Consider the following 26,369-nt stretch of genomic DNA (forward strand, 5'->3'; position numbering starts at 1 on the left):
ATGACCATGGACATGAAGAACCAGAAAGAGGGTCACAGAGGACAGAAGTTTACATATATATAGATACTACACATTACCTTAAAAAATTCTAGTGGGGAAACAAACCCTGTATGTTTCAACTCTTGAGCTCAACATCATCCCACATATTGTTCATGTAAGATTCCTTTATTCTGTATATAACAGAACACTTCAAGTACTGCTGCCTGGGTTTGGATTACTCAGTTTACTTCAAACCCTTGGATGTGCAGTACTGTTTCTTACTAAACTGCGCATGTACAGAAATGTTTCCATATAAACAGAGCATCCAAACTGCAGGCTTTTAGTGTGCCATTAACATTTTTTTCAGCTACTTGGTATTACTTATTTCCATCATGCTTCCTGCTAACGTATTCATTGCATTCTTGCACGTTAGCATGTGTGTTGGTTTTGGCTGGGATAGAGTTAATTTTCTTCATAGTAGCTGGTATGGGCTGTATTTTGGATCTGTGATGGAAAGAGTGTTGGTAATTCAGGGATGTTTTCCTTACTGAGGTTACACAGAGTCAAGGCCTTTCTGGCTCTCACACCACCCCACCAGTGAGAAGGCTGAGGGTGCACAAGGAGTTGGGAGGGGACACAGCCAGGACAGCTGATCCCAACTGACCTAAGGGATATTCCACACCATATGGAGCATATAGAGCTGGAGAGAAGAGGGAAGGGAGGAATGTTCGGAGTGATGGTGTTCTGAGTTCCCAAGTAACAGTTATGCCTGATAGAGCCCTGCTTTCCTGGAGATGATTGAACACCTGCTGGCCCATGGGAAGTGGGGAAGGAATTCCTTGTTTTGCTGTGCTTGCGCGCATGGCTTTTGCTTTACTGATTAAACTGCCTTTATCTCAGCCCATGGGTTTTTCCCCTTTTACCCTTCTGATTGTCTCCCCCATCCCACTGGGGAGCGGGGCGTGAGCAAGCATCTGTGGGGGGCTTAGCTGCTGGCTGGGGTTAAACCACAGAGCAGATCCCTCTGATTCCTTTTCTACACCGGTCACAGACGAGCAGCAGCATTTGCAGGAAAAAAACCCCCACAGGCTGCCAAAAGTACTGCCCTGAAAATGCCAATTATAATCATAACTACATGACACAGCTCAATGGTGCCAAGAATCCTCCTTGTCCTTTCACTACCCCCTATCCCTCCCCCTTTATTTTATTTCTATCCCTTGAGGGCAAGCACTGCCTCCAATCCAGGATTCCTGTGTTAAATCTCTATCTAAACTAGGACTGGCAGAGAGCAACAAGAATTATTCCCAAACCATGCTGAGGAATCTAAAACTGCTGTTATTTTTAACTTTAAAGAGGCACCCTAGGGTACCTGCCCTCAAAAAACTGAGCCAGAAATGCCGCTCAGAAAAAACAAAACCTAACCAAACCAAAAAACCCCCCAAATCAACCAAATACAAAAATCAAGCCCACCAATATCCTACAGAAATGAGAACCAACTTGTAGAATCAGTCTAGATGAATTTACCCCCAACTTTCAGTATTTGACCTTAGTAAACACCCAAAGGAGGGGCAATTGCTTTCCCTCTTGCTGTTCACATGCAAGAAATCATCTAGCTCCCTCACAATTCTTTATTCATTGCAGAAAATGAACATCTCCACAGGACCAGGTTCCTCAGGACATGTTTATTTTCCAGTCTGAGCCTAAAAAAAAAAAAAAAAGCCATCATAAGGAGCTGTGCAATGAGCCATAGCACAGAGCCAACACCCCAAGGACCACAGAGACTTTCCTGTTCTGTGCTAGAGGAAGTTCAGGGAAATCAATGGGAGGTGGAGGAGATGGAATAAAACCCTTTACACAAAAGCAAAGCAGGTGTGTGGCACTCTGATTTGGACAGAAAAAGAGTACTTCTAATCTGAAAAGAAAGAAGTTTTAAAGTAACAGTAAAAGGAGGGAGGGTCTGAAACAAGTAAATCAGCCCTATAATAGCCACTGCAACAAAAATCAGATATAACTGCTAAATAAAATCAAACCAGCTAAAGAAAGATTTTATTATTATCAGCAACTTTTGCAACTACCTGGATATTGTTAAAAGTGACTTGGTTGTCACTTGGCCAGACCAAGTAAAACTGAACAGCACAGGTTTGCAGGGTGCTCTGCAGCTTCTGCCCCTGCTATGGCTTTGCAGAGAGTTGAAATGCATGACACAGCCTCCTGCCAGATCAAGGGAGGAAGAGGAGGCAATGCAGCCTACAGCCACTGCCTGACCTCACCCGACTATTTCTGTCACAGCACTTACTCTCATGCCTACCCCTGTGAGCTCCCACATGATAAAAATGTGTGTTCAGCACAGAGCAGTACAGGCAGTTTCTGCAGGTCACAGCTATCCAGTGTCACAGCCGTACACAAGGCACACACAAACCTCGGAGGTGCCCAGTTTGGGAAATCCTAAGCAGTGTCCCAGGAATCAGTCCAGAGGCAAAAGATTTTGCAGACCTGCTGTACAAGCCTTTAACAGAAAGCCTGACTGGTTTTGTTCATGTGCTTGTGAGGGCTTCTTACTACACAAGAGGGACCAGACTTTCCTGATACAGCCTCTGGTAATTACAGTAACCTCCTTCAAGTTAAAACAAACTTACATGAGCTGCAAAAAAAAGTCAAAATTGTCCCTTTGGCATGTGATAACAGGATCAATCCCTAACCTGAGTGTGAGAAGGGCAGCACTTTCCATGCTGACCATGCTGTTTTGGCAGGGAGAGAGTCCCTTTTCTGAGCTCCATGGCCATGAGGACCTCACAGGAAGTTTGCCCATGCTTTAGCAGACAAACTGCAAGTTTAAGATCTGACTGCACAACTGCTGCAAGCTGCTGAATGCACACAGGGAAGCCAGAAGCCACACTACTGCAACTTACTTACCCTTCCGGGGAAAGCAGCAGAAATACAAAAGCACTTTCTCCAGCTCAACAGCTGGCTCTTCACACCAGGAGGCATTGTTTCAAAACCCTACTTGGCCATAGCATATTTCAGTCATCTCGTTTCTATTCATCCCTCAATACTCCCTATGAAGGAAGAGGGGCATTTTTCTTCCCTTCTTTGTGCATGGGGAATATGAAGGCCAACCAGGCTGCAAGGATAATGGCCACCATGCAAACCCACACCAAGAAAGTGCCTCGGCAGCCAAAGCTCTTCAGAAGACACCCTTGACTGAAGTGCTCCTCTCCCGTCCCATAAAATCCACTACTCACAAGATGAGCCAGCACACACTGTTTAGCAGTGGATCAAGGTCTGATCCTGTGGGGACTTAAGCAGCTGCAGTGCTTCTTCATTTGAGATGACAGGCATGAAACAGGTCTACTTTTAAGCCTGATCTGTTTCCAGGCTGGAGAGTCAGTCTCCTTCCCATAAAATGCTGCTTTCATTTCCCAAGTTAGATCACATTCTCCCATTGTGTTCAGCAAAAATGACGTGAACAAGAGACTGAACAAGGGCAGCTGGACCTCTCTGCAGCATGGAATGTCTTAAAGATTCAATACACAAAAATTAACATGGCACACAGCTGTAACAGAAGTTGAGACTACGATATCTACAAAGGATCTACCAAAAGCAAGTTCATTTGGCTTGCCTGGACCTCTTATCCCAATTGTCTTGGTAGGGGCTTTTTGTGGGGTTTCGTTTGTTTGTTTTAAATGTGGAAATCTGTTTTCAAAACCTACCAGCCTGAGCCTTTGTGATATGAAGATAATTTCTCCCAAGCACTCCCATACAATGCCAGAGACTAAACACTTGCAACTGTGCCCGGGTACAGTCTCCTGCTTCTAGCAGCTGTGGTTCTACGAAAAGTATTTGCATCCCATTAAGATTGATAATAAAAATCAAGTGGAGAAGCAGCAACATCCGAAGAGTACCAGTGTATCTTCAGCTGGAACTGCACCACCATTGAAAAGTGACTACACTCCACAGGATACTGTTTACAGCAATAATAAAACACCATGCATCAAAAAGCTTGCTTCAGAACATGGTTTGTATCTACACACTGTGGTGCTGCAAAGTGTGACACAGCCTGACATTTTTGCTCCTTTCCTTGATGGGTGACTGTGCAGAGTGATACAGGGACCTTGAAAATTTTCCCTAGGAGAATATCCTGAGATAATAAATTCATATGAGAATGCCTCAAAACACATGACAATGCCTATCTCTGATGTCAGTTAAAGCTCCCTCCTTTTCCAAATTCAAATCCTGAAGTGAGAGTTGCTTTAAATATTTATGTTAGGTAGATCTTGTAAAAAAATTAAGCAAAGAGCGTGTAACTGTAGCGTAGCTGATTGCAGAGTAGATATAGCAGTTAGAGAAGTAACTCTGGGAAGACTTTTTTAGTGCTTATAAAATACTGAAAATATATTAGTGAAAAAAAAAGACGGTTGAACAAACCTCCTGGATTTTTATGATGTCCCACGAAAACAAAGAAGATTAAGAAGAGATTTCTGGAAATTTGAAAAGCAACTGCCTAATTCATTTTTAAATAAAAAGTAGAAGTTAATTAAGGGAAAAAAAAAATTCTCCCTATTCAGTCAGTAACCCTTAATTTGGCATTCATGAGTGTACTTCCATGTGCTCTTTGCAAACCGAGCTTATAGATATAGAAAGGTTTCCCTAAATAATGAAAAGCTACAACTGCAGCTTACGTGTGGGATAGTTAGCTTTTGATTTACTCATCTATACATACAGAATCAGAAGTATTCTGAACTTCTCAGCCCTATCTGTTTTTCTGCTGATACTCTTTTTAAGGGCATTGGGATATACCGGAACTGTTCTTTATACCACAGGAAAAATACCAGGAGATGTTCAAAAAGTAAAATCATCCTTTAAGAATTGGACATTGGGATCTTTATGGTGCCCCATGGCACCAAAATATTACTCTGCCAGCATAAATGACACCAGTTATTCTGATGCTCACACAAGCAAGCAGAGTAAATTTTGTTCTCAGCTTTAAATCAATTGATTAAAAGAAAAGTTATAGACCAACCATAACAGGATTAGATCTTGGGCTGAACTGAAAATAAAATCAGATCCCTGTGTAGCTTTTCACATCCCTGCTGTAACCTGTGCCTATACACATGCAGCTTGTCCGAGTGAAGCTGCCGTTTCTACAACCTTTCATCCACACAGAATATATGGAATGACAGACTTTAATTTACTGTCTTTTTTATATTTTTTTTTTTTTTTCAAGGTTGGCTGAATTTTATCTAAACCCTGCCACCATCTTTATAACAACCCAACTGGAGTCCAAGACAATTATTCAGTCTGTTTCATCTGGTGACTAAAACTCTGGAATAACACACTCCTGAGACTTGCTCTGTTGGAGGGCTCAGTCATGCAGCATCTCTGACTTAGGATGCTTTCTTACCTCACACAGTGCTCATGGCTTTCAGGAGCTGACAGGAATACCCAGGATGGTGCAGAAATCAACCTTTCAAGACTGTACCAAAGCTCTGTCACAGTACAGGACACAGGGTGTCCCAAACCAAAGACCAAAAACCACATCCTGTTCACATGATGCAGTCAGGTCAAGCAGACACACTGGAGGGTATCAATGCATCTAAATTCCATCACTTATTTCAAGTATCAAATTAGGAGGGCCAGGTTCTTTCAGCTACAGAATCAGAGAATGGGTCAGGCTGGAAGGGACCACAATGGGTCATCTGGTCCAACCTCCCTCCTCAAGCAGGGTCATCCTAAAGCACATGGCACAGGATTGTGTTCAGAGGGTTCTTGAGTATCTTCAGTGAGGGAGACTCCATCACCTCTCTGGGCAACCTGTTACCCACACAATGACCCACGGTCACCCACGCAATAACTAAGTTCTTCCTCATGTTCAGGTGAAGCTTCCAGTACCTCAGGTTCTGCCCATTGCCTCTTGTCCTATTGCTCAGCACCACTGAGTAGAGCCTGGCTCCGTCCTGTTGGCACCCTCCCTTCAGATACTGACATCATTGTTTCAGTTGTCTCTTCCTGAGGCTGAACAGCTCTTCATATAAGTAATGGTAAGGGACGGAGACTCTTCAAGGCGCTTAGAACTCAGCTCCTGTTTCAGTGTTATCAGGTCCCAGAACTTTATCATGAATCTGAGACGTATTTGTGAACAGCCTTGTTCATTTAAAGCTAACAGCCACGTTCCAGACCTTGCTTTTCAGAAGCTAACTTCCAAAACATTGTATTCCACATTTACCACAAAGGCTCAAGAAAAAAACCTAAGAATTTATAATTTAAGAGAAATTTAAATAACCTCATGGATTTTCTTGGGGAGGGGGGAGGAGTGAGGAGGCTGACTCATGATTATTTTTTAATACTTGTGGCTGGCTCTGCTGCATAAATAAATCAATCCCCTAGCCACACAGCTCCATTTCTTCAGTCACAGCTTGTTGTTTTATTTATTTTTTTCCCCTCCATTGCCGACAAATCCCTCTAGAGAGTTTTTAAACCCAGTAGTCTACTTTCCGAATGGAAATGATTAGTATAATCTGTGAGAGAGAAAGCAAACAATAACAGAGACTTACCCCATTTTTTGGGTAGGCTATCCATCCCAGATCCCCCATTACTGTGCGTGAGTCCAGTAAATTCACTGAAAATAAAAGAAAAAAAACAGTTAAAGAAGATGGTCGGATACAAACTTCAGTAGGTATTTCAAGGTATGGGTGGCTCTGGTAAACAGATTGTTTATAATTAACCAAGGAAGCTGGATTTCTGTAAAGCACAATAACAATGCAGTAACTCCTCTAACAATGAGGTCATACAATGAGAACAATTCTATGTATGCATTAGCTTATTCCTTTGAGATCTGCCACAGAAACCAAGCTGCAAATGCACTGAACTTCTGTAAAATCCAGATCCTTCACATTCTTAGGACCTGATCTTTTGGGTGGAACAAGTACATCATGTACACTGTGTACATATGTGTATATGTAAGACACAGAGTATATAGGTATAAAAATACACTCACAAACATCTGTGCGTGTTTATACACACATTTCTTCTAAGGTGGCATGTATTTTGGGCATATTCAGGCCCTTAAGACAAGAACAAAACAAGAATTTAATTTTTGGAGTATTATATGTGCAAGTATTACTCTCATCAGGAATCTGTTATTTTCTTCCTCTTCCACATTTTTCTCCAAAAGTCTTTGACATCTTCATTATAAGCTATGCAAGGGATCTTTTTTCTTCTACACACAAAAATTAATGAGTGGTTAAGTCACACAAGCAGCCAACAATTTACATTAAACAGCAAATGAACTATTCCCAAGCTTGTAACATTTCTTTCCTCTCTTGCTACCTGAAACACTGGGTAAAAAGTGAGAGGTGACTACATCTACACAACCTTACTCAGCTAAGAAAAACTAGCAGCTTCTGGTGCTGAGCTTTCACCTCCCGCACCCAGGGCTTTAACTCTCCAAGTCAGAAGCTTGTCTCTGAACCATCAACTGTCATCCAAAATCTCAACCTAGGAGCAACTTTTGTCTACCTTAATAGCACACTTCATCAGATCACAACTCTCACTTCTCTCAGTATATTTGTCTGCATAATACCTCACTTTTTCAACTCACGTCCTTCCTGAAAAGGAAGTCATTTCCCTGGGTGTTCAATTCCTGACCTCCACCCTGCGTGTTCTTTAAAAATCCCACTGGAAGTTTTGGCAATTGCAATTTCAAGACTTTCTAGCACATGATGATCTAGACCAAGAACAAGCTTGAAAAGGGTGAGGAGGCTCTGTGCTCTTTCCTTTAGAAGAGAAACAGCTTGCATGGACAAGTATGAAGAAGGCAGGTAGGTATCATAACTAACCCTCAGGGTTACACCATTTACAGAGGCAGAGTAAGAAATCCACGATACAGATTTAAAATATTAAGGAGTATTTTAAAACAAATGAAGACTAAACAACCGATTTAGTTCAGAAAAAAACAAAGTTCTCTAAACCAATCTGGTCTTTATCATTCTACCACTGAAGGCTGACTACTGTAGTCCCCTGTACACAAAACCAGGCCAAGCCACAAAAAATACAACATAGAGTTCTCAGATCTGGCAAAAAATTATCTTAAAAGTGATTTGTCTATCCAGATATTTTCACAACGTATGCAAGTATTAATGCAGGACACTATCACAAGGCATACATGTTCTGCCTGGTCAAGTATATTTTTGTGATGTTGAGCAAAACACATTCAATGGCTCAGGGTTTTCATTTCTGCATTGCTTTCTCCTGCCAAAAGAGGAAACAGTTGGAAGCTGTCAGTGCTTCCAAACTACAGGACACGTGGTGGAAGCAATACTCAGAAACTGCACTGAACTATATTCACAGTAAGTAAACATACAATCAGGTGGCTTTTCACCCCAGAGTCCATGCAAAATAAAAGTATTGCTATCACCTACCACTAGATATGTCACCCAGTTATGCCCAGTCTTTCCCCTTATGAAGTCTTCAGGTAAAATGGTCATTAATTTCTCCTGCTCCAGCTGGAGCCAAGCACTGTCATCCAAGTGCTCCTGAACTACACCGCATTTTCTTGGAATAAAAAGAATGACCCTAAAACACTCTTCAAAATAAGACACACATAGATAACATGTCCCATATTATAACTGTATCCTATTTTAAAAATCAAGAGACAGCAGTGAAGTTGCTAAAATGGCAGGTTTACTCAAATTCCTTCTATTGCAATCACTGTAATTAAACTGTGCAGAACACTATATTCCTGTCGTTAAGTTGCAATGGATGCAAAACAAGTATTGATCTACATTGTACAACTTAATTAAAACTTGTCCTGGAGATGCTACTAATGAATGTAATTAGATGCTGTGTTTGATGTCACAAGCTTCTCCATGACATACTAATTAAGGAAAAAGCAGAAAAAGTGCTTTATTCGAACATCAGATCATAAAAAGAACATGATACAGCTAAATACTGTATTATCTTTCTATCAATGACAATTTAAAAATTGCTATTATTAACTTCAAATTCAAAATAATCTTCTGCATATGAAAAGATAATATAGCCCATTCAACTCTAAGTCAAGTCAGTGGGAATCTTCCAACTAGTGAGTCAGCTAGCAGAGACGAATACTAGAAAAGACTCAATTCCTCTTGTATCCTCCCACATTCTGCATGGAGCAAAATAAATAGGATGGAATACAACTTTTGCCAGGTACCATGCAGTAACTCAAAACTCATGTGCCAGGAAGGCAAAAGTGACAAGTGACTTGACTCTGTCCCCTGTGTGTGGGCTGCTGTGGAGACCAGAGGGGCTCCCAGCACACCCCAAGGGGTGTGTAAGGCACAGCAGATACAGACTGCCCCATAGGCATCTGCTCAGGGCTGCTTTCACAGGGTACCATCTGAAACAATGCACTGCATCAATCTGCTCTGATGAATATATTTAGCCACTAACCTAAACCACTGCCAAGGACAAAGATGTTTTGCTTTGTGAAGCCCCAAAATTCTGGTATATTGAACACAAATTATCGCTTGCTCCATCTAGATATAAGGTGTCTGCATCCTCCCCATCAGCACCCTCCCCAGTCACTTCCACCATGTCTGTCCTTTGCTTGCATCATTTCCAGGTTACTACCCCACCCCAATGCGGCCTCGAAACAGGGCCCCAGCATCCCCCACTCCAAGGGGGGTGGCTCCTCTGACAGCTCAGCTGCAGGAGTTCCCTGTGGCAGTGGTGCTACTGACACTTTGGGGATGCTCTCTCAGGTAGCCTTCTGGTCCTGCACTGCCAGAGAGGTCACTGGAACACAGTCCCACCACACGAGCCCAGACAGATTCAGCACTACCTCTCTTCCCACCACCCTCCAGCCTGGCAGGAACATTATTTTTGCTGAAATGGTTTTTATCAAAAAAATGCTAATTGACCAGGCTGGGGAAGAACCAGTAAGCAAGCAGCAGGTAAAACGGATGCCTGGAACAGAGGAAAATGTTTTAGCAGAGACTTTTATAGAAGGGCTGCCACCATTCCAAACAAATGCGTCCAAATTCACCATGTAGCTACTTGAAAAGAGATGAAGCTTTTTTGCACCTGAATAAAAAAATCTGAAATTGTGCTTCATTTAACCCACAGCAAGACACAGAAAGAGACCACAGGTCATCTTCAGAGCACAGAACCAGTTCCTCCCTATTCTATCTGTGATGACTGTGAGCATGTATTTGGCTGTGGCTGTTTAATAACCAAGTAATCTAAACACTCAGGACACCAAAGCAGGTAATTCAGGAACACCTCCAGCTATGTGTGCAAGGCTTCCATACTTCAAAAGGTCTAGTGCCAGCTCCTGTGTAGCTGGTAACTCCTGGACTCACCCTAACACTGCCTACTCCACAGGCATAAGCCAGAGCTGTACTCAGGAGCACTTGGGATACTGCAGAGCTAACCCCACTGAAAAAAAAAAAATCACTTCAGAAATTACTAGCACCTCTGCTTGCCCCATAATCTTAAAAGGCTCCAAAATACCAGAACTCATTTATTCCCACTTCCTTTCTCCTCAGCACCAGCTAGCTTTATTTCAACAAACAAGCAAGAAACCTCAGACCCCATAAGCACACACTTAGCACCTGTATCTTTGCCAGCAAACTTTGAAGATAATAGATAATATTTTTTGCTCATCTCCACCATCAGTGCATCCATCCCACAAGCCCTAATTATTTCTAATGCTCAGTCAAGGGGAACACAAAACCACACAGATCTATATCATCATTAACTTCCATGCCTTCAGGGTAGGATAAATGATGATTAAGTCTAAAGTCATACCACAGCCTTTTTTTTTTTCTTTTTTTTTTTTTAATACAGAATAATAGCTTGGGGAGTTTGCATACACTCTTGTTCTCAGACAGGCTGGTTACTACAGGTGAACAATCAAGTTAAGAATAAAAACAGACATGATCGAAACCTTTGCCCTGAACTCTAGCTGGTGAATTAATAGTGGTTTCTCACTTGGGAATCTCTATGAGGGAGCCTGGATTTAGCTTTTTACTCAAATGTCCTTGTCATGTTCATACAACTGGCATTTAGCACTTCACCATGGCTACACAGGGACTGTGGCTGGGAGGAAGCACATGAAACGCCAGGGCTGATGATATTCAACACTGACCTAAACCAACACTCCACAGCACAGCAGAGCTCCCCACCTGGCACTGCCACCCAAAACGTGTGGCAGCAGTAGCTTGCCCAGGAGAAAGCAGGACAGGCCTGCCAGGATGGTACCATGCCTGAAGTAGAAGCCACTAATTAATGGATTGTTTTGATCACACCACTGAAGTGAGATGGCTCCTCTGGCTCTGGACTGGAACAGGATCATCTAGAGCATCTTTTTACTTCACTACAATTTCAAATGGGAAAAAAATCCAAGTTAAACCCAAAAATACTCCACCAACAGTCTAGAACACTGAGTACTTCTGACCTTACCAGCTACATATCCTCCTGTCATTTCAGTATCTCAAGATCTTCAGAAAATCCTTCATTGCTTGTACCAGGGCAAAGTCTCTGGAGGCATACCAAAACTGAAGTCTTCTGAGTTGCCATAGTCTTTGAGCTGATTTCCAATTAATCATACACTAGAGTAATGCTGCTCTTCAGCAGCACCATTTGCAAGCTGAGGCTTACCACAGGGCATCCTCTACCAAAGTATACCCTAAGAGCTCTAGAACAGGCAAAATGGTGAGCATAGCAAAAGCTAATGGAGTTTATATCATGAAGCTGTAAAGCCATAAGAATCTTCTTTTATTTCACTGAAATACACCTTAATGAGGAGGGATAGAAAATCCTTTTTGACCCTACGAAACCAGGTTTCATCACAAAACAAACAGAATTACAGAAACCTTCCTTATAGCATGCATAAATATTTCAAAACATCACATGATTTCTAAAGCAGCACATTTCTAAACAACAAAACTTAAATAAAAATGTTTTGTTTTTAACAGCTGAAGGAAAACTCTGCTTTAATAAACTTGCTACAAATTGAACAGGAATCTGAATGTTATTTTGTGTAGCCTGAAGCTGAAGTCTGTTATGAAAGAAAGTGCAGTCATACTCCTACATCCTCCTCCAGGCTCCTCCTGCAGCTCCTGGCCCCCTCTGCACACACTCTGCAGGACATGATGTAGCTCCAACCTTTTTGTGGGTGGTCAAGGTAGCCCCAGCTCTGACCCAACACTCACACCTTGTGGGAACAGCTGCATTTAAAGAACTTGTGAGAAACCTCTCACAGGAACACTCACACAGTGACAATTAAGCATGAGGTGAAACGCTCTGCTGCACGGGGGTCAAGGTGCAGGACAAGATGTGACAGCAGCGCTCCGCACTTCATCAGAAGGTCTCCTGAATAGCATCACAGACTTTCCACCAAGCTTCACAGCTTTAGTCTCCTCTTTCCTTCTACCTAAAGGAGGGGGCACAGCTGCCAACACATCATTAATGGAGCTGGTTTCTCCTTGCAATGCATACATCCCCATCCTTCCTCCAGCACTTCCAGGGGTCACAGCATTACAAAGACACATGGACTGCAGAGGAATCTTCATCATCATGAGTCAAAGTTTTCCTGCTTCATAAATCTTCACTGGTTTTATTGAAGTATTGTTGCCATTCATTTTCCAACTGTTTTCCCTGTTGTGCCAAGTGTTTGTCTAAAAAGTATATATCCAAGGTACTCCAACAAGTAACAGTCAAAAACAACTCAAGAAAGCAAAAACAAATGAAAAATGGAAAAAACCAAACTCTTAAAGAAATCAAGGCCATCGGGGAGCAGATACCTTGAATTAATTAGCTACACTGAGCAGGGACAAAACACACAGGCAAGAACCTCTGAAATATTTCCATCAGTGGAAACAAGCTACATCAGAGTGCAAGCTGTAGCGGAACCTATTATTTATAGCCCACTGGAGGAGGAAAGTATACACTACTTAATGAACTTGCAAACTAATATTAACTGCAGATTTATATTTTATTATGTTGGCTTCGTTCTGATCCAAGTTATCATGATTACCTTTTACAGCAAGAGCCAAAATGCTTGCATCTGCATCACAGATTCATAGGTTTTTAAGGCCAGATGGACAACTGCAATCATAACATCAACTAGAGAATTTTATCCAGTAATTTGTGTATTACATGTGTAATTTGCTTGAACACACTGTTTACAAGGGAGTGATACTGCCCTTTGAAAAAGTTCTTCAGGTTGGCTGCATTTTTTCCTCTCAGGCACAGAACCAGCTGCAGCACCAGGGAGTGAGACCCAAAGCTCACTTCGATAACCAGACCCACTAAAACAACCAGAAAACTGCCAATTTTTTCCCTACAAAGATTTCCAGTCAAAACAAGAGGCAGTCATTTGTTCCTCCTGCCATACATCACTTAAAGGCAGAAGTGATTGGATTAGCTTGACACCAAAGTGCCTGGAAACATAAGAACTCCAGTGTAGTTTGCTTTTCTTTAATAGTAAACACTCCTATTCACACCAAAATCACCATTTAACTGAAAAGGGTTTATTTCTCTGTGAAGAAAGCCAGGAAAATGCTTCCATTCTCACTCATAAAATTCACTGGAAACAACACTGTACCAACACAACAGCAGATTTCTGAGCTGGCTGCAGCACTGATTTTTTGGGTAACCATCTGGGCAAGCATCACTTTACCACTAAGAAAGAAAAAGAAGCTTCCACTGAAGGCAACCCACAACCAGCACCTGCAACCTGACAACCAGCCTGCATGGAGAAACAAAATACCACTGCTGTCCTGCAGATCAGGGCCTCCAACCACTGTCAAGGCATCTGCAAGCTGCTGAAGGAGGCAGCTGCCTCAAGACCCTACGTAAAGCTAGCACCTTATTAAGCACACACAAAGGCAAGCCCAATGTTAGCATCCCAACAGTTTCTCAGTGCAATCAAAACACCTGCTAGCAGGGCTGAGATGAAATCTCTCCTTCTTCCCTAAATTAACAACTCAAAGCAATACGATCTCTACGGTCTCTGTTCCTAAAAGGTGTCCTGTAAGACATGGAGTTCAAATTCTGTTATCCATATAACCAAACTGAAGAAACCTGGGACAGGTACATCCAGATCTGACAAGGCTGTCAGCTTTCACTACCAGTAGACTTGCAAGACCTCACTGTCCACCACCAGTAAAGCCTTCCTGTTGACAATAATGACTACTCTGCTGCCACTGAATTCATTCAAGTAGAAAATAAAAGAACTGACATAATTCTTAGCAAGCATTTGGGAGAAAAAAATGTTTAAAATGATCTATTGGCTTTTCAGGGGGGTTGACAGTTTATCCCTTCTATTTCTGTTAAGGGAAGAGGGTGGAGGTTGCTAGTGAGAACAGCACATTGTCAACACATTTTAGTAAGAAATTGCTTGTGAGTATTAGTAAAGCAAAGATGGATAAGCCAAAATGACTGGGGTTTTTTTAGAAATTATCTTACAAAAGCAAGTATGCAGATAATTTCCCCAAGTAGTTTCACTGTTTTGGGACATGCAAAACAGTTTAAGAAGTGATCCACAAGTCCACCCAGAAGCATCAAGAAATGCTCATTACTGATGCTGAATAATCAATTTCCTCTCAGGTGTTCCACTATCCTCTTTGGGAATTACAAAGTTCAGACTGGTTGTTCTGATCTCTTTCTAACATGAAGTGATCCAGGTTAGAGAACCCAGTAGTTAACACCTTGGCAAAACACTTCAATACTGCCCCCTGCACCAAAATGACATGAAAGCCTGCAAGCCCAGGGTTCTATCCTCTCTCCTACAGGTTCAATACCTGCTACACAGCCACCTAAACCTAGGAGCTCTCAGCTTCTGCAGGGTACTGTTTGTTCTCCCCACACACCCCCAAGGCACAGTTTGCTGAACTGATGCTCAGGAGCTGGCCAGCAGGAAGACAAGGGGCAGGAATCACCTCCTTCCTCAGGGATGCCAGATCAGCTCACAGGGGTATTCCCAGACCTGCTGTCATAGTACATGCTGTATCACCTTCTCCAGGAGGCATCTCTCATCCTTCCAGCCAGTGGGCACCTGAGCAGCTCTATTTGGTCAGAGTCCTCCTAACATACCTGCTGCACAACTCAAACACCAACACCACCCCTGGTGAAACAGCATGCACTGAATGTTCCCATGGCAATTATTCTAGCCCAAAGCATCTTCAGCCCTCTTTGCAAAGCAGAAACAGGAAGGCTGTGCTCATACACACAGCCCAGGGCAGCCTGCAGCTCCCAGCACCCTTGTCCACAGCAGGCAATACACTGCTGCACCTCTGCAAACAGCCACCCATCACCTACCACACCCAGCAGCAGCCAGGTGCTGTGAATCACAGTGCTTCCATCTCCTCCTGACTGTGCGCTCCGGACCAGCTTCCTTGCAGGAGACAGGGATAATTGCTTTCCACCTCCAAGAGGATAAGCGCATTAAACCTTTCAGAGAGGTTCAGATAATGCACTGACCAAAGCCATAGCAAATACCAAAACTGAGACTGTAACAGATATAAAAGGTCAAAGGGACAACTAAAAGGGTAGCCAATCCCTAGAGAGAACTAAGCTACTGAAGGCCAGTGCTCAGGTTTTCCAATACAGCTGGCTGTGAAAGCAGCTGGGGCAGCAAATGCTTTCACCTGTCACCTCAGTGTCCAGCTAGTCACAGAGCAGAGTAAGGGACAGGCACAACGTGAACACAGAGGACAATCCAGCTCTCAATTCTGCCTGTGCCAAAATCCAGGCACATCTTAAGAATAAAATGTATTTTCAAAGGAAAAAGGAACTATCTACTAGCTTTTTAAATACACAGCAATTTTTCTAGCAGAGATTGAAGAAAATCAGTTTAGTGAAGTCATTAAAAAATTGTTCATTCCAATGCAATAATTAATACAATATTTCCGCAACATGCAGTGAGTAAAGAAAAATACCTAGTTCAAGTCCATCCTGGTTGAAATGAGGCCTCATCTCTCAGCAGCACTTATGGTCACTGAGAAAGGTACAACACTTGTGGCAGATTTCAATTCCGTATTTAAATGTTTTACTATAAGAACAACGTTTTATTTTAAACCTTTTTAATAGACTATAGTAGGTTGAGTATCGACTGAAGAGCTGAGTGAATATTCTTTCCTCCATAGAAGCAAGCACTTAAATAAGAAATTCAGTGCTTCTACAAAGTGACCGATCTGTGCATCTGGAGTGTCTCTCATCTCACCCTTATTCCATATACAGATTTCAATTTATTTCCAAAGAGGAAGTGAGAACACTTTTTTAAATTGCAAAAAGAGTTGGTTTGGTTTTTTTTTTTATTGTGGGGCAGAGTTTCATTTCCCTGACATCCTTGAGCAAAGTTTAAAGCTCATCTCTACTCAAGTATATACATAATTTCACACTTACAGGAAGGGACCACTAAAAATGTAGCTCCAAGTCAGAAAGACTGGGGGTCTAACAGACCCATATCTGCTCAAGACCCTGAAGACAACAGGGTCCAACAACATCACTCAGCTGAGCTAATTCAGCTGGACTTTCCCAGGTCAAGGGCTCTGCACTTGCTCAGCACATGCTGGACACCAGGATTCCTGCAGAAGCAGCATGGAAAACCTTGGAACAACAAAGCATAAAGCTAGCAAGATCAGCGCACATGGCATCACATCATAAGCTGTCCCACCTTTTCAATTTCTGCCAGATTTTATGAAATCCTGCTCTCAACTCACCACCCATGCCTCCCTCAAGCCTGCTACAAAAAGCTTTGTATTTTTTAGTGCAAAAAATAAACATTTCACCATGGGCAAAATTTTGTTTTCTTATTTAGCAATAAGAGAACAGCAGACATGGAAATGGACTGTATACTAGAGCTAAAATGTGAGGTAATGGTGGGAGAGTTAACAGTGGAGAGGGAAGAACCTGTCACACAAGCCCGCTAACTTCCCTTCCTCCCATGGTAGCTGTCAGTTGACCCCTCTGTATACTGATGGGCAAATAGCTGCTTTATACATCAAATGATAGCATCAACATTTACCATATTATAAGCAGTCAGTTACTGTTTAAGACAGTTTGCCTGTTTTCTACTATTTATCACAGTTTTAAAGATACGCTTTGAAAGGAAATAGGCACTATCTTGGAGTCAATCTTTGCTATTGTTTATTTCCCTTTTTAAAACGTATCATTAGGCAGCAATGCTTTTAGCCATATACTTAAAAGTGCTGAGTTTCAAATGTTGTTTTACTGTCAAAAGGATAGTAGTTCCATTTTAAAGCCATGACTGAGTCATTCTAAACCTCTTGAAAAGCCATAAATCACACATCAGACAGATCCCAAAAAGACTATTAGACATGAGCTGTCCTTCCTCATACCAGTAATTCCACTGCAGTAAATTTAAAAGTTAATGGGACTACTCCAGTGAGTAAAATAAACACATGGCACTGCGGCTGTGCTCTGCTCTCATGGAAAGCACACAGGGAACCATTCCAATACACCAAATACAGAACTGATAACTCCTTAAGGCACTGTGAGCACACTGAAATGTGCCCAGACTTACCTGTTCTGCATACACAAGCCATATACATGCAGCACTCAATACCTACAGAATTACAAAAGATGCTATAGCTGTGTGAATGTATGACATACTAAGCCAAGCTACTGAGTGCAACCTAATAAGCAGAATGTTCTGATCGTGTGTATTTTTATCTGAAGCATTAGACTAATTGAAATACATTGATATGAAAATTACAACTGTTTTCACACCTGCTTCTGCTACACAAAAAAACCCCCCAACTTCCTGAAAAAGACTTAATTCATTAATTAAAGATAAACATTGTGATGTTATAGCTAAATATGCATTTATCCAGTGTGCCATGACACAGAAATTATATACCACTATGGGACAACACATACACAAATAAGTCAACACACTGAGAACAGGTAGGCTCATTTCAGGCTCTGGCATGAATAATTTGCAAATTACCACCTTCCTTTATTTTTGCCAGCACCAGACCCACCCCTTTAATTGTACTCATTTATTCATTCATTCAAATAAGAAACAATACATTGAGGTAAAGCTAGCTTCAAAAAACCCTGAAATAATTAAGAGAGAAAGGGCCAAATGCAGGAGTTTGTAAAAAAATTAATACCCTTCTAGTCTTAAAACAAATACAACACATCCCAAAGACCCATTTTGTCTTTCTCACCTTTGTCTATTTAAGTCAATGTCATTCTTTCAAACTGCATTTCTTTTGATTTGCTTAACAGTACACTTCATTGTTAAGCACTGACTCATCGGCACTTGGGCTGAAAAGCTCAAAAATGAAATATACTTTGTATTTAATTACAATTATGCAAATATGTTGTGGAACGACGTTGTTGCAAGCAATCAGATATAACGCATTGCATTATTTTAGTAATGTGCCCACATGACACTTTTTAAGGTCATCTAAGTGACGACCAAATGCGATCTGCAAACCACTTCAAATCCACAGGCGATGTGTAACAAATCATATAGTTTAGGGTGAAGGAGGGAGTCCTCAAACAAATCCGTCATTCATTTATGTTTCACATAAATAATTTATATAAGCTACTTCCCAGACCCTAGTACTTACAACACAAAGATTTAAAACACATGCATTTTTAAACCAAAGGCAGTGCAGGAAGCCCAGTCACATATTGCAGGGCTGTCTCTCGCACCCTACTATCACAGGGAATGCACTTTAAAGCAATAATGCACTTCTGGAATACCAGCACTTCACAAAATTGTACTATACTTTTAGGGTACTCTTTGGAATATTTTCATTGGGACTCATTTCCGAATTTGTAACATTACTCAAAGAAAAAAGCAAATATCTGGTTTAAACAATGAAGACTGCTAAAGAGTTAAAAATAATGGCTAAACAGCACTTGAAAATGCATGAAATAGCATTGAGCGTTCATCTTTCACTACGTTTTGCTTTCAACATATAAACCGAGGAAAGGCGATTAAAAAAAAATCTGTTTTATTTTGCTGTTACAAGAAAGGCTGAAGAAAAATTAATTCATTTTTCCCAATGTATATCCCTCAATCCATTACTGGAGATATCTGTGAAGGTGACCAGATTTGTGATACAGGTTGGGCAAAAACGGCAGGAGCTTCTGCAACTCAGCTGCCCATACAAAAAGCTATTTCCATGATAAGGAACTAAAACTTTTTTCCCCCCCTCCAAATCATAACCTAGATTTTGAAAGCATTTTCCCCTAAGTTCCCTCCACTAGAGGGTAAAATAGAACATCACGTACTGTGAATTGTTAACTGCATGTATTTTATCCCACGAAGCCACTGTGGATTACAGTAAGATTTAGAGAAACAAAAAACATGATGCACGGGGGTAAAGAAAAAAATGATTCTGAGAATTTGTCATCATCTACGCAACTACTTATGTGCTACATTCCTACACAGCACAGGGTATTGGCTAGTTCTTTAACCACGCTGAGTAGGATGAGCGCTAATAAATTAAAAATAAACCCAGAAAACCCAATATCACCAACTTTTGAAAACATTATTCACCAGTCTAAGATGGCTACCTCCATCTCAGCAAAAGTAAAGTTCCCAACCAGCCCAACAACCAACCCCAGTGGAGAAGCTCTCTCATCAGAGCCCAGAAGCAGCCAAATGAACTTTTCAAACCCAAGCTGGTGACAAGTGTCAACTCGCACGCAGCCAGGCAGGTGGGCTTTAGCATCCAAGGTTTCTCATGCGCTGGTCTCCACATATTGCAGGGTGAGCCATTCCCAGGCACGGAGCTGTTCCGTAGCAACTGGCAAAGGAGACACGCTGCGAGAAGCACTTGTCAAATAATGCTTGTTTACAAATAAATCTCCTCGCAGCAAAGGACAGCACTTATTGAATACAGTTCAGGTCCACAGTCAGACCCCTCCTAGCAGCAGCCTTTTAGCTTTGCATTTACTGAAGAGATGGAAATTAGAGAGCAGCAGTCAGAAAAGTAGCAGCAGAGACACCGTGAAGCAAGCGCTCACACTGCTCATCATTGCTGTAATATTCCCCTGCAACCTCCCTGTAAAGATGCCACTAAACCTATTTGCTAGTCAGCTTCATTAATCCTTTCCAGTAGTTTCATATCGTGTAAAAGTCCTATTCTGCAGCTGCCTATTCATGCAGAGACACCTCTGTGCTCGGCAAATGGTCCCGTTGGCTCAGTCAGTAATATCCAGATCTTCCGAGAACTGGCAAGGATGACTGAGACGGGGCTCGGAGCATCTGTTGGTCTCCCAGCACGGCATCGTGGCGGACTGGCTCACACAGGACAGCACGCTTCCTAAAAGGAAGGCGAGTAACCAGGAAAGCCCTTCTAAATCAGCCACATCATCTCAACAGCATTGCTCCCATGGGTGAAATCATCTGAAATTGCATGGGGACAGAAGGATCGGGCCCACTGTTATCTAACCAAGGCAAAGCCAAACCACTTCAATCATCTCCCAAACCAATGCACTTCCTGAACATTTGATATCTTTGTACACAGAGGAACAGTATTTCCCCCTTCCTCTGCACTTATTTTTTTTTTTAAGAAAACTGAGATTCGTATTATTCTCGCTCTGGAAAATAAATTACAGCTAGCTGGTTACCTCAGGCCACATCTTTGAAATTCTGGTACGGTTTTCCTTTCCCAACCCCTGCATACCTCCTCCTCCTTCTAAAGGAGTTTCACAAATAATTACGGTGCATCACGACGCCAGCCAGCTTCGAACCGCTGGCATCCCCTGCAGATGCTGAACTTCTCCACCCATTGCTTTCACATTATAGCCTGCCCGCGGATCCAAAAACATTAGAAAGCCTCAAGCAGTGCCCACACCACGCATAGAGGAAAAAAAACCAGTCCAATTTCAAAGACTGGAAGCATCCTGCTAGACAAGAAGCCTAGACGCGTTTTTGGCCATCGGCCTCACAGAGATCAAAGGTATAAAAGAATCCGTCCCCAGCGGCCGCGCTCCGCTGCGGGTTAACACCGCCACCGCCGCGGCTTCCTCTCCTCTTTATACGTGTATTTTAAGCCGCGAAGTAAGCGCACTGCGGCCAGCGCTTGCAGGGCTCCCCACCGGGAGCCACCCCTGTCCCGCCGAGTCCCGGCCAGCCCCGCCAGACCCCCTGCCCCGTGCGAACTCCCCGTTCCAGCCCCGCAGCCCCTCCGCCAGTACACCTGTGCGACTCCCGGGGCACACGGCGAGCAGGCACCGCCGTGCACACCCACCCGCGCAAAGGCACCCACACCGCACACTCATCCATCCCCCCGCAAGAAGGGAACACCCGCTGCCAAGCCAAACGCGCCCGTGCCAAGGCATCTGTGCACACCCACCCGTGCCAGCCTGCCCGCGCGCCGTGCAGCGCTGCCGCCCGCGGCCACCGCCGCCTCCCTTCGCCGGGAGCCCCCTGCCCCATCGGCAGTGCCACCCGCATCCCCGGCGCGGCATCCGCCTTCCCGTCTCCACCTCCCCCAGAACGTCCCAAAATTGAATCAGCCGAGTCTGAAGTCCCGCACCGCCGGGCAGCCACCCTCCCGGGTGGGCGCTGCCCCGACGGCCCGGCCGCCCCGTCCCCGCTCACCCTCGCTGCCGGGGCTGGCCCGCAGGCTCCGGAGCGCGGCGCACAGCAGCAGCGGCAGGAGGCACGTCCGACCGGGAGCCGGCGCCCCGGCGCGGCCGGCCCAGCCGCCGGTGCCCCGCGGCCCCATCCCGCCGCCGCTCAGCGCATGGGGCGGCGGCTCCCCCCCAGCGCTGCCCGCTCGGGTTGGCTCAGGACGGGACGGGGCGGGCTGGCAGCGCGGAGGGACCCGGTCCGCTCCCGTCCAGCCGCCGCCGCGACTGGGGATGCAGGGGGCGGGGATGGGGAGGTGGCCCCGCGCCGCCGCGGAGACGCCCCCGATGGGGCGGACCCGCCGCTGTCGCCACCGTGTGCGGGGGACGGCGCCCCCCGCGCCTCCCGGAGCCCGGGGAGCAGCGGGCAGCGTACTTGAAGTGTCCGCCCTGAGGGAAACCCGTGGCAGCACCGCGATGCCCGTGGGAGGGAGGGGGCGGCAGCGCTGTCCCTGCGAGGCTCTCCTCGAGCCCGCTCAGAGGGGGACGGGGAGCACCAGATCTCCCTGCAGCAGCCACGGGTCGCCGTGCCAAAACCTACACACGCACACCCCAGCCCAGAGCCGGGGAAGCCGCGGTCTCACAAGGCTGGCAAGCCTGAGAGGAAGGCTCACCCCGGCCAGGTAAGCAAAAAGGCCACAAACTCCGTAATGGAGCCGATAGAAAGATGAGTTTCAGGTGTATTTTACCCCAAGCCACCACCAGAGCACAGCTTTGAATCCAGCACAGTAGTCTTATAATATCACAGAATACGCTGGGTTGGAAGAGGCGTACAAGGATCATCAAGTCCAATTCCTGACCCTGCACAGGCCCATCACCAAAAATCACACCATGTGCCTGAGAGCATTGTCCAAACACTTCTTCACTGAGGTGCTTTTACCTCTCAGAACCCTAGCTATCACCCAGGCCATCTCGCTAAAAAAAATAATCCCCAAAAGAAATTAATTCCTGGAGGTTTATTCACTCACATCGGTTCATTCCTTGAGGAAACTTCTTCCAGTAAGCCAATGAAGACAAAACCCGGCCTTGTAGGTGCATCGGCAGCAAGTCAAGGTTGACCAGAGCCTTGCTCACCTCGTGCTGCCTCTTCCATTTCACCCCTTGATTAATATTATCAAAAGTTTAACCAAAGGTTGAGCACCTGCAAAAGGCTCTCTCTCTCCCCAAGGTGCAACGTTCAGGACTAGGGTTCCAAGCAAGTTGCAATTAAAAGTACACAATCCCCAAAGCCAGACTGAAGAAGTCAAGTAATTTTCAACAGGGGAACTCCAAATGACATAGCTCCCTACACTGCTATTGCTCATCTTTTATTCCTTATTAGCTGGACAGTGTGTTTCTCTGTGTCTTTGCACCATACAAAAACCCCTGCTATTTCCATAAACATTGTCCTAAGCTGTTCATGCATGTTATTCTCAAAAGAGTTTGCTCCTGTTACAAGAGGATTTTCTACCTCAAGCTATTCAACATTTTTACTGCCACCAGGAGGACAAGGCAAGGACTGTTACTTGTTACAGTAGAATTGCCAGCCAGATGTAAAGTGTGGCATACATCTCTTCACAGAACTGCCCCAGATCTTCACTATTTGAATACCTTCCTAGTCCGAAGTTCAAAAAGCACTGAGGTTGGCTATCACACCACTCCTCTAAAAAGGCACACGACTGGATCCTCAGCTGGAATAAATCACAGCTGAGAATGTCTGACCCCAGCCCTGCATCAGATTAAGGAGGGTAGTAGCACAATGTGGTATAATAATTTCTAGGGCATTGCCATCTGTAAAAGCAATGGTAAGTTTTGCCATCCAGAAATCCGGGCAATGCAGGGAAAATAATAATAATAAAAAAAGACATCAGAAATAGCGCCTTGCCAGCATAGTAAAAAGGATCAGATGGCAAAGAACAAGTAGAATCCCAAGCTGGATGGGCACCTCTGCTGGCCGAGGGGCAAGGCTGCTGTAGCAGCCTTAAGTCTCTTAATACCATCTCATGTCAAATTGTTGTGTGCTCCCGATTTCCGATGCTGTATGACAGTCACTAACTGCTGTTTGGACTGCCAGACTTATAATTTAGAGGCATTTCAGATGATATGTTAGTGACATCTTAATTTTCTAGGGAACACTGAGATGAGCTTCATATGATTCATAAGCTATTTAAGAATAGCCACCACGCTCTAGGTTTCATCCTAGCTGCCTCTTTTTTTCCTACAGGAAACAAGCTCCCGGTCCACGACATTTGTTTTGTTCCCCACCCTGGCTGTAGCACAGGAAGAGTATCCCACCTCATCTCACTGGACATCATTGAGTACTGATAAAAAAGTAAGTACTGCCTTTTAAAGGGGCTATTGCCTTGTTCCCAAATGCAGGGTACTGCAATTTTATGCAGCTTCAGGTGAATCCTATCTGGTGGGGGCTCAGTCTTCTAAAACTCTCCTGGTTTTGCCACCAATCTTATTAGCAATCTGCAGCAGGCAACTCCTCCCTGGCTTTTGCCTCATCAGTGCACCCAGCAGGCTCTTAAAGAGAGGATAGAAATTCTAGCAAAGTGCTGCAGCATCCCAGGTAGCCTTGATGGATAATCAGAGAGAAGCTGGACAATCTGATGGGATCCCTCCCTATCTCCCATTAAAGAGTATATCTTCTATTGCTTTGAGCAAATTCACTGTAGAAATCACAAGGGGTTGGTCACCTGGCAAACTATTCAGGAACCTAAACCACTGCAGAATCATGCCATTTCTCCCCATATCCAGCTTGTATTTTGTCTTAGTTTTATATTTTTCTTCCTCCATCTCATTAACTTTTTCCCACCCCTTACATTTGTGCTTTTTCACCTATGCAATGAGCATTTCCTCTTAATCATCACTCAGTTAGGATCTATATTTCATCCTTTATATCTTTTTCTCATGAGTCATTCCTATAGAGTGATAGTAATGCTGTTATACTACAAAGTCCCTCCAGTTTTCCCAACATCTCCATCGCAACATTTTGCTCAGAAATGTAATCATACTAGTGCCATAATAAACAACTGTCTCTAAAATGATTTTGAATATAGTGTCTGAAACTGAAATGACAGCTTTACCCTGTGTAGCTTGCCACTTCATATCTAATTTGCTGTCAGCTATTACACATATTTTAAACTATTTATTAAACCAGACATCTTTGGAGTTAGTGCATTTCAGATTATTTCACTTAGATATGCAAAAGCTCATTTTTCCAAGTTTAATTTCTCTCCTGTGTAGGTAGTTCCCTTCATATAATTTCTGTGTTCTGACTGGCTTCTAATTCTGCATTGCCAATTCATTTCATTAGCGTGCTGTTTATCCTATCATCAACAGGACACGCTTGAAAAAGAAATTAGTCTATCCTTCAGATTATTTCAGCAACCAAAAACTGCCAGCTGAATCTATTCCCTATATCATTATCCTTTACTGAAGTGTAAGGGCAAAATACTTATTGCATCTCCATATTCAACAGGACCTTCATCTGAGAAAAGATTCAATTTCATACTTTAAATTTAAGTGTAAACAGTCCCACTAAAGCCATGTCTTCATTGCAATAATGGAATAGAAGACCCACTGTAATGTGGCAAACTGTTTAATTAGTTAGGCGTATAAGCATTTCCATTTTCCTTTGAAAAGTCCTTTTCTTTCAAGAGTCAGAGAAGATGACACCTTTAAGGAATACCCTAATGAAATTTAGTAATTTGGTTTTTTGTTTTTCCCCACAAGCCCTTTGAAACAGAAGAATTACCTTCTGTTCAAAAACTAGATGCATATTAAAGGAAAAAGCAATCCAGGAGCAGCTAAGCAGCTTTGCATAGTAGATATATTTGGATTAGTACCACGACTGCAACTACAATTTGAACACAAAATGGCTGTTGTTCAACACACACCACAGCAGCCTGTGTCGGGCTGCAGAAAGCAATAGTCAGAGCCCCAGTGGACAACAGACAAATAGTGCCAGGGGCCAGCCGGGACAGGGATGTTGCAGAGCCAGTGCAGGTGGGCCACCGCTTGGCCAGAGGAGGTATGTCAGTGACTGTACCCCTCGGGCTGCTGAAATCTTCACACTGCACTGCGGAGAAAGATGTTCACCAACGAACTGGTAATTTGCATGAAGAAAAATGAGCAAGTGGTAAATAAAGCATTGCCCGTGCAAGTTCACAACCCAGTCACTTGTATGGTCTCAGCACCAATTTATCTTTTGCCACCCCCACAAGACACAGAAGCTGTTGGCAACTGTGCACTAAGGAAAATCTGCTCACTTCATTTACAGCCTGAAATTAGATCCAAACCCATGAAAATACATGGGAAAAACATGTGAATATTTGTTTCAGTCAGAAAAGGCTTGCAGAAAGCATGACATTTCAGCCTGGCATTTTCTTATGGAGTGCTTCATCACCAGCCCTCAGTCCTGATAAGAGTTCTTCCAAAAGCCTGTGACCGGGCAGCACACTCTCCCCTTTGCAAATGCTGTGTCACTGCTTCCCTCTCACTGCCTTACAGTGACCCCCATGGAGCCAGATCCCAGGTGTTAGCAAACCACTGCAGGCAGAGGAATGTTCTCTGTCCTGGAGGGGACAATGTATATATCACTTCACATGCCAATGTGGATTAGACTGATCAGCAAAATAATCCAGGTCAGATATGGAAGTACACACTTGTGAGCACCAAGAGGAGCAGACACAGCTGGCACTACTTGCAGCCCACCCGCTACTTAGCAAGTACTGAGGTGTTTCTTTGCATCACACCAGAGGAGAGCATTAAAGGGAACAAATGAAATGGCTTTGCAG

General features: G+C 43.7%; 1 protein-coding gene across 12 annotated transcripts in view; it reads right to left on the minus strand.

Moving 5' to 3' along the window:
• The window catches only part of EPHA5 (EPH receptor A5), a 195,232-nt gene extending 173,399 nt beyond the window's left edge, over positions 1-21,833 (minus strand). For 7 of the 12 annotated variants that reach the window (XM_039550865.1, XM_039550866.1, XM_039550862.1 and 4 more), the window contains exons 1-2: positions 21,557-21,818; positions 6,531-6,595 (exon numbers count right to left, since the gene is read on the minus strand). In XM_039550865.1, the coding sequence (XP_039406799.1) occupies positions 6,531-6,595; positions 21,557-21,683 (192 nt within the window). In that variant the 5' untranslated portion in view covers positions 21,684-21,818. Of the gene's footprint in view, positions 1-6,530; positions 6,596-21,556 lie in introns of all 12 variants that reach the window. The other 5 variants (XM_039550873.1, XM_039550871.1, XM_039550872.1 and 2 more) reach the window with 2 other exon arrangements.
• Positions 21,834-26,369: the final 4,536 nt, after the last annotated feature.

This window comes from Corvus cornix, chromosome 4, assembly GCF_000738735.6.
Source record: "Corvus cornix cornix isolate S_Up_H32 chromosome 4, ASM73873v5, whole genome shotgun sequence".
Classification (NCBI taxonomy): domain Eukaryota; kingdom Metazoa; phylum Chordata; class Aves; order Passeriformes; family Corvidae; genus Corvus; species Corvus cornix.